This window comes from Gadus chalcogrammus, chromosome 6 (assembly GCF_026213295.1).
Source record: "Gadus chalcogrammus isolate NIFS_2021 chromosome 6, NIFS_Gcha_1.0, whole genome shotgun sequence".
NCBI classification, from domain to species: Eukaryota; Metazoa; Chordata; class Actinopteri; order Gadiformes; family Gadidae; genus Gadus; species Gadus chalcogrammus.
Window position 1 is genome coordinate 3,966,881 of NC_079417.1, and position 9,587 is coordinate 3,976,467.

General features: G+C 44.1%; 1 protein-coding gene and 1 long non-coding RNA gene across 2 annotated transcripts in view; both read left to right on the forward strand.

Annotated features, from left to right (window-relative positions):
* Positions 1 to 3,739, forward strand: part of tmem8b (transmembrane protein 8B) — a 22,974-nt gene extending 19,235 nt beyond the window's left edge. The window contains exons 12-13 of the mRNA XM_056592364.1: positions 488 to 604; positions 3,398 to 3,739. Of these exons, the coding sequence (XP_056448339.1) occupies positions 488 to 604; positions 3,398 to 3,739 (459 nt within the window). The remainder of the gene's footprint in view (positions 1 to 487; positions 605 to 3,397) is intronic.
* A 2,854-nt stretch (positions 3,740 to 6,593) lies between these two features.
* Positions 6,594 to 9,587, forward strand: LOC130384753 (uncharacterized). Its single transcript, XR_008895905.1, has 3 exons — positions 6,594 to 6,875; positions 8,153 to 8,208; positions 8,356 to 9,587. It is a non-coding gene; the product is annotated as an uncharacterized LOC130384753 (long non-coding RNA).

Sequence of the window (9,587 nt, forward strand, 5' to 3'; positions counted from 1 at the left end):
ATACACGCCCTGGTATTAAGAGTTCTTGAGCGAGGTTAGTACCATAAGTGCATTTGCTGGACCACTCTGTATGCATTATTCAAAATGAAAAAGTATTTTTATTTTTTATTCATAAATACATAAAGGTACAAAATGATGAATCCTTTTTACATATATTATACTGCAGTGTTTCATAAATTGTTGCATATATCGACTATAGAACATTTCCGTTCATTCTCGTTCCGTGTTCTTTCCTTCTCTCTAATACACTGGGATGCACCTGCACTCCTCACAGAGCTCCGTCCCTTCAACTCCCGCTCATCCCCCACTCAGCTCCATCCTCCCTCCGCTATGCTCACTCCTCATCTGAATAGACAGTGAGGAATCCCCCTTGCTTTTGTAATGATATTAACCTTTCTGTGAGAGCAGCCCGATCGGGATCCACCTGCCTGCGCGCTCTCCGGGGCCGCTGTCTGAGTGACCGTGTGTCTGTGTGTCGTTCCGCCAGGTGCTCTACTTGCTGGGAGCGATGTCTCTTTCCATGGCTCTTCAGCTGGACCGACACGGCCTGTGGAACCTGCTGGGACCCAGTCTGTTCGCCCTGGGGATCATGGCAGTAGCATGGGTAGGTGGAGTGGAGGATGCATTTACATACTTGCCTGGATTTTGTCCAAATGTACTCACAGCCTAGTGAGTGTGTGATATCATCGTTTTTTAATAGGTGTTTTTTTTTTTTTTTATCACAGACACAAATCAGGTATCTTTTGGGTTGTATTCAAAGGAATGTACCACTACGGGGTGTCTGGTTATCAGATAATAATGCACCAAGAAGTCCATTATTTTAATAATGTGAGACCCTGGAGAGGTACATTCCGGTTACCACGGATACCTACAATGATGAGGTATTAGTTACTTTAATCTATTATGTCATTTGGTTTTTATCGACTTAATTGGCTGAAATTGGAATCTCTTTCTGTGGCGTTTTGAGCATATTGTTTATGCATTATGGGCAGCTTAGGTTAATAGCTGCATTGGACCGTTGATTTAAATTCAGGATGTCTGTTAAAAGGCAGAGGCATCCCATTATTAAAAAATAATGCACAACCTTGGAACATTATCGACCAATCGTGGTCAAGTACTCACCAATTCTGACCACAGTTCCTTGTGATAAATCTTCTGCCAAAAAAACACTGCTCAATGGTAAACATGGATGGCTGTGTGGATACAGCTTTTAAAATACGTTGTGTAGGTTTTCCCCATATCTTCTCCTCTGAAGGGGAACAGGTTTCAAGTGATTTCCCCCTATGATTTAAAAAGGGGGGCTTCGACATGCATCCCAGAGAAGTCCAATTTGAGGGTCCACATGTGTCAGCCTCAGGCAGCCTTTGTCCTTCCAAGTGTTCCGTCTGCAGAACAGACACGAGCGGCTGGCTTAATCTGTCACTTAGGGTTACAGCGGAGTGGAACATGGAAGAAACGTCTGACTTTTCTGACCAATGGAGCCGCTCCTTATTAGCATGCAGGGAGATTTAAAAGTTTTGCGGCAGGCGGGTATTAGTCAAGGCTTGTAGTTCCATTATAAGTCAGCTTGTACTTTCACCGACTGTTCAGCGAGTCATAATGTACTCCCTGGATGGGTAAGATTAACACAATAGTCTTTATGGATGGATGTTGAGAAGAACAGAAAAAAGCAACCAGCCCAAAAAAAACCCTGGTTTAAGGACAGGGTTTTTGAGTTCTGCTAAAAGCTTTGCTTTTAGTGTAGAGTGGAGGTTACCGCCAGTCAGCTCCACTGGTCCGTCGAGGATTCTGCAGAAATTGTTGATGTTTAGATGATATTTAATTTAGCCTAGTGATTCCTTCAGCTCCCCTGACAACGCTGCCTAGGAGTACACATTTCACAGACATTGGCCACAATCCTTGACCGTCGTGACTTTCCATATTAAAATGGCCTCCCCTATCACATTATATACCCTTATCATCCCTTCCCCCTTCCCCAAACATGTGTCAATTGTTGTTGAAACAGAATTAGTTTCAGAACCAATCCAGGGAATATATTACGTCTCATATAATCAATGAAAGGCAGATTCTATTCTACAGAAATAGACAAGAAGGAACTGAGTGGACTGAAAGGGGACGTTATTAAAACGGCACAAAATAATGATTCATCACGCCGGCAAATTTAGAAACCGCTTCTTTCCCGTCATTTTTTTCCTGCCGTTATCGTGGAGATCAGTTTTCGAAGGGACACTGATGATGACTCTGTCAAGTACCCAGAAAACGTGCTGCCACCGTTTAACAGCGGCCCCGAGGACGAGCCCTGCCTGGGGCCGGTCCGGGGCCCCCCCCCGGCTGGTGGTTTCGGTGGCGCTGTAGCAGCAGGCCCCCGGTCTCCGGGAAGGCCTATTCATGTCAGGCTGTCACTGTTCTGCAGCGCTTGGCGTTCACAGTGATTGCAGACACAACCGAATTAGACCAGTGGAGCGCGGCGGTGCCGTGCCCGGGCCCGGGCCGTCTGTCTGTCTCCCCGCCCGGGGTGTCGCGTGGCCACAGTGTGACGCGGTACGCAGGGAGTTCAGCTCTTGTCAGATGGGGAGGATTGCTGGGTGCTTTCACTCTTTAAGTGGACTTGTTGCCTCGTGTGTTTCAATACTTTTTTGCAGACATACATTTATATGAATATATATATATCTATATGTTTAAAAAGTTCCACATTAGCCGGCAGGATTGTACTTACAGCGTGACCAGGGACTGAAACCGAGAATGTAAAGTATAAGAATATTTAAAAACGAGACAGACATGCAATAGTGTGCTGCTGGGTGTAGACAGGTGTATTTTTCCTTCGTGTTGCGTTTACAATACAATACAATTAATCACATTGATTAGTTATGATTATAATGGATAACGGATGTCATGTCTTTCATATGGCCTGAAGCTATTATTACATCGGCCTATGCCTCTTCTCGTTATTCTGAAAACGATACCCATCTGTGTGTTGTATGTGTGCGTGTGTCCGTGTGTTTGTGTATGTATATGTGCACATGCCTGTATGTGCATTCAATGTGTTTGTTATATATACGCACGCCTGTGATTATGCATATGCATACATGTTTGTGTGTATTTGTTTGTGCATGCGTGTGTGTTTCTCTGTGCATACGTGTGTATGTGTGCATACGCATGCGTGTGTGTACATACATGTGTTGATACATGCGTGCGTGTGTGTGTGTGTGCGTATGCATACGTGCGTGTTTATGTGTGCATACGTGTGGGTGTATGTGTGTGTTTATTTGTGCATATGCGTGTGTAGGTAAATACATGTGTGGATACATGTGTGCGTGTGTGTATACATTGGTGTTCACCGATGTGTGTGTGTGTGTGTGTGCGTGTGTGCGCGTGCGCGCGTGTGTTCCCCCCCCAGGCGGTGCGCACCGTCCGCCGCCGGCGCTGCTACCCGCCCACCTGGAAGCGCTGGGCCTTCTTCCTGTTCCCCGGCGCCATGATCGCCACGTCGGCCGTGGCGCTCTACGCCTTCGTGGAGACGGAGGAGAACTACTTCTACATCCACAGCATCTGGCACATGCTGATCGCCGGCAGCGTGGGCTTCCTGCTGCCGCCGCGCGCCAAGCCCGACGCCAGCGTCACGCCGCTGAAGCACCGCCGGCGCGGCTGCGGCTACCAGCTGTGTGTCAACGAGCACGAGGAGATGGGCCTGGTCGACCCCGCCGCCATCATCTCCATCAACAGCATCTGCACCAGCTGATGCCCTCCGCACTGGGCGCGGCCTCACCGTCTTCGTCGTCGTCGTCCTCCTCCTCTGTCACCGACCGACCGACCCCCCCCCCCCCCCCCCTCCCACACACACACAACCCCTACAACCACTTCCAAGCCTTCTACTGTACCTGAGAGACACACTTCATTGCCTTCTTTTACTTGGGGAGTTCACACAACGGGAAAACAAGCCACAGAACTTGAAACAAGCAATGTACATATTTTTCTGCGCAGATCGCGGCACACTGTATTTTTTTTTCTTTTCTTTTATTTTTATTTTTTTATTTTTTCTTTTCGGTGTTGTTGTTGCCATGGTAATTATTATTGACCCACTTGTAATTATTATATTTACTACGGGCGATGTTGAAATTGTTCTCATGAATTTTGTGGATGTACAGTGGCACACTGTGTTTGTGAATATGTATTTAAAGTCAGAGCTGGACCACTGCTGCTACTTGACGGTGACTGTACTACTGCTTATGTTGAGTATTTATTGAGGCCCACTAAAAAGGGCCGGTTACTTTAGTGTTTAGGGGGGGGGGGGGGCGTAGTGGTATGATTAATAAAGAACACAGCTTTTAACAACCTTCTTTTGGAATATATCTTTTGCACTGAGAAACAAAACAAACAAAAAAAGGATTCTGTAACTTTTCTAATATCTAGTATGTAATATTAAATATGGAACAATTGGCATCCCTGCGTTTCAAAAATGTAAAAAAATGTAGTTGTCATGTGGAATGTTAGAATGTCTTCTTTTTGGGGTTCTGTTGCCATTTCTATTTATCGCTTTGACACGAATGTGCTGATTGTTCTGTCGCGGGAACATTTCCAAAAATCCAGCTCCCGTCGGGAAGTGAGTGGGCGCCACACTGGATTCCCGCCACACTTTCTTCGAGACCTCATGCAAAAGAACTCACTGCACCCGTCCCTTTTTACCAGAACCTGTTTAACACTGGATTCATAAACAATAAAGGTGTCTTTTTTCTTTATCTTCCTCGTCAAGTCACTCCATTATATCCTTCCCCTCGCCTTCCATGTTAATGCAAAGAGTGGGAGTGAAACGTGACTCACGGCTTCAGTAGTCGATGCGTTGCCTTTCCTGTCTGGAAGCGTTATGACTGGGGCTCTCTTTGCATGAAGAGCTGCCAACCGCTCCTTTGCTCAGGAATAGCACAAGATAAAAACAAAGAGTACATGGAGTCTCTCATTGTTCGGAGATAGTACAAAGGCATCCATGAACCAGAAAAAACACATACACATTTGTGTGCATACATATATATATATATATATATATATATATAGTTAAAACTAGCCCACAGCTGCCAGTTTTCATGAAGAGTTTGGACTAAGATTATGTGTGTTGAGGGCGAAATTACCCAAAATGCATAAAATGGCAATGAATATAAATGGATATATTAACTTCAACCACAGGTTGTCTTAAAGAACAGTTGGCCTCATAAATAGAGCATGGGGTTAAGGAATTAATCAAACCCTTCACATTTTCAGCAACAGTATGTTTGTGTGTGTGTGGGTGTGTGTGCTTGCTGGCGCTTGCGAAAACCCAAGCCAGTCCGACAGCTAGAAAACCCAAGCCAGTCCAATACCTTGTAAATCCTAGGAAATACGATTGCTATAAAACCCCAGCCAATCAGATCGCTCGAAAACCCCAGCCACTCCGATCGCTCGAAAAAACCTGGCTAGTCTGATTGCGCGAAAACCCCAGCCAATCAGATCACTCGAAAACCCCAGCCAGTCCGATTGCTCGAAAACCTCAGCAAATCACATTGCTCGAATACCCCAGCTTCTTATCTCTGAAAAAACCCAGCCATTCAGATCACTTGAAAAAAACAGCTGATCAGATAATTCGAAAAACCAAGCCAAAAGGAACACTCGAAAACCCCAGCCAATCAGATCATTCTATAAAAACCGAGCCAATCAGATCGCTCGAAATATTAGCCAATGAGATTGCTCGAAAACCCCATCCAATCAGATTCTCGAAAATCCCAGTCAGTCCTACAGCTCAAAACCCCAAATCAGGCCATAATTTGTAAATCCCAGGAAATCTGATCGCTCAGAAGCCCAAAACTTCTCAGATCGCTCAAAAAATCCCAGTTAGTCCAATTGCTTGTAATCCCCCGCACCAGAAAAAAGTGTTATAATTTCATGTTAATTCTGAAAATAACTTAAAAATGTAGGCCTACTTAATGTAATCAAAAGAAATTTGATGTTGAACCATTTTTTTCCTTACAGTAGGCCTATAGGAATATATGAATGTTCAACTAACAGGTAAAAACATGTTTTATTCAGGAATGTTCTCTGTCAAGCAAGTTGGTTAGAGCTTATGGGATGTTAAAATGCTGATTAGAAAGACAGAATTAGAATTCAGCTGCGACACAAGATATAATTCCCTCCTCAAAAACATCCTTACTTCCAAAGCTCAGAAATGTCGTTCAGTATGACAACTTGAGCCAATGCAACTTAATCAGCGGTAGCTTATACTTTCCGTTCAAATAAATTATTGTGATTTATTTAAGGAGGCACACATTGATGTTGCATCATTGGGACAAATATATCAAGCCAAACTGAGAATTATAGTAAAAAAAGACTAATACAGGCTGTCAATGGCAGAAATTCAAAATAAGAACTGAATGGTAGTCGTGCAGCCACCGACTTTTGTGAAATCAGTGCCCATGTAAGGCGTGCCATCAACGGCCCACTCAAGAGCTCAGGTGCCATGCCGTAATTCCGACGCCTCATTGTTCCGACGTCTCAATGGTCCGAAATATTTCCCATTAGATCGACATGCCACTATGCCGACGGTTCAAAGTTCCGAAAACGGAACCCATTGGTCCGAAGGTCCGTTTGTCCGACTTTTCAAAAAGGAGGCGCATTAGGCCGACGGTTCAATATGCCGAATAGGCCAAGGCGCAATTCCACATGTGTGATTATGAAACCAAAAATAAAAGACGATGTAGGCAGTGCATCGTCTTTTAAGTTCCAGCAGTGCACTTCACCAAGCCAGACTGTTGCTGTGGGCTTCGGTCACAAGAGGTGAATTTATGAAGCGCACGTCATAGGCCTACAAGGACTAATAGGTACTTTTCCCGTAAAGAAGTCAAACGGCGTCGGTGAGTGAAAAACAAATAACATTTTTATCTTTAGTAGCTTTAGGGCCTATGTGTTGTTTACTGTGTTTACAGTGGGCTTTTAGCCTAAATAATTTCACTGGTTTTGATTTAGTCAAACTTATACCTCATTCCGTGTACTTAGTCAAGTGTGTGTGTGTGTGTGTGTGTGTGTGTGTGTGTGTGTGTGTGTGTGTGTGTGTGTGTGTGCCCGTGTTGAGAATTAGACCTATGCTCTCTGTCCATGGGGCTGAAACACCGTGTCGAAATTAAGTGAAGCATTGTCACTTTGCTCTCCAATAATCATCGTGAACGTGATATGCCTAGGTTGTATTTTGGAGAGAGAGTGGGAGAGAGTGAGAGAGAGCGAGAGAGAGCGCGAGCGAGGTATAAAACTCTTTATGTAGGCCTATTCGGCATATTGAACCGTCGGCCTAATGCGCCTCCTTTTTGAAAAGTCGGACAAACGGACCTTCGGACCAATGGGTTCCGTTTTCGGAACATTGAACCGTCGGTATAGTGGCACCATGTCGATCTAATGGGAAATATTTCGGACCATTGAGACGTCGGAACAACGAGGTGTCGGAATTACGGGCAGGCCCCAGAGCTCATACCAGGGGTCCATGCTACAGCTCAGTAATAAAGTCTAGGCTAGTCTTCACGGAAGCCTAGTTTTGCTTCACATTGTAGAAACCATGTTGACATGAAAGTACGTTGTGGCTGCAAATCGTTTGGCTATGCAACGCTTCGATTATGCCATGGAGCGACAGGGAAATGGCACTCGCTCGTCTTCCATAAGGAGTAACCGGCAGGGACGCCAAGTCTTCAGAAAACCTTGGAGTGAGGATTGAGCTGCACATGTTTGCCGCTAGTTCGGGTCGATACCACGCACTGAAAACATGTCTGCTTAGATCAATTTCCCAAGTTTCGTAACTTGTAGTCCAACTAAGAAATTAGGTGTGGTCAAATATCACTATTGACCACCGGGTATGGGACTTTTTGACGGTGGTCCCACAAAACCCCCGCCATTGCTTTTAAATTGGCAATAGGCCTAGTTGATCAACTTACTTTTTTTCTCTGCATGACAACTCGAAAAAAAACCTCGGTCACCTGAATGACGTGTTAAAATCATGACAATAGATTAAGAAGATCCCCTAACAGAAATATATATATTCTACCAATATATATATTTTATAATATGTAACGGACCTATTGTGTAGCTAATCACCTGTATTGTGCCCCGGAACCTTTTGTTTACGTTTCACCCGGTACCCTTTTAGAGGCGCCGAGCAGCAATCACGGCGATGCGTGTCTCGCACGTAGTTGCGTCGAAAACGTAAGTTGAATATGTCTTAAAGCCTGGCTGTAGATTATATAAATTATATAAATGTTGGGTTCATATTGAGCCATTTTGTATGTAAGTTTTATAGTTCATGTGTCTTACACCGGTCGTATTTCTATGCCGTTTTATGTCCGTGAATAGTGCAAGCTAACAGCTGACCCATGAATGTCCGGTGAAAGCAACTTTTCCCTCTCAATTTTCCCTCGTCTTGCACCCTTGGCAAGCGGAGCGAGGTATGTTGGTTTATTGTAAGCCTTTATTGTGATTATGTTTAATTTTGGTGTGCTTAACTATGATTATTGCAGTTATCCCTTGATGACCTACTTACGCCACTGTCAACTTGCCATATTTTATGACAATGAAAAGCAATTGACGTTGCCCTCGTTATTTAGGTAACTTCCAAAATTACTTTGAGCTGGCGTTAAATTAAACTTGGACAGCATAACTCAGTGTTTCAGCGGCGCTACTGCAGTCTGACTTTTGGCCAAGATCCCTGTGCTCTCCTCTGACAGTGTCCTGTTGCTGTCAGATTACAAAAAGCTCTGCAAGGTCCGAACCGAAGCTTGGGCGCGCATCGTATGATTATAGACAAAAGAGGTTTGTATAATAGCGAAATAGTGTGTAATTAAAGTGAGAAATAGGTGTGAGAACGTGTGAAGAGGGCCAGATGCGTTAATGCGTGACTGCGTGTTCACACCAAAAGTTTAGCGAATCTTATGCTCATGTACTCGAGTGTCCCGAACCGCAAAAAACATTTGCGTTTTTTACATTACCAAATATTCGAGGAGGATGAGCTTACCTCTTGTGAAAGCCATCGTTTCTTTCCACCAATTAATTCTCAACCATGGCCGAGATAACCATTGTATGGTTTATCAACCATTGTTCGTAGTAGAGTACAATTGATAGCTGGAATAAAGTATCAAAAACAAATTTTCAAAATTCAATACAATGTCTTAAAGCTCCAGGAGTCCGCAAACGTCTGCAATCAATCTGGACTTCAGGAAGTGAGCGTCAAGTGAAGTTTGTGGCAAACTTTAAATATTTAAACTTGAGCGAATGACGAATTTGAATCGTTCGTGTGAGTGGATTCACGCAAATCTGCGCTCTGCTGGCGTAAATATGCATCTATTTGTTTCCTTGCATTGTCTTGTATTTGCTCCACGCTTTTGTTTTTGTTGTGAACGCGCCATTGGCAGCTATATGAACTAGCCTGTTCTCGTTATGTGATAAAAACAGCGTTGATGTCAGTTTCACACTTCTCTATGTTATGCTCGGTTCTTGTCATCTAACGCTATACCCTATGAATATGCATTTCCATATGCCCTCTATCTTCCTTTCTTTAATATTTTTAGCCTAGAAGGGGAAAAAAAAGC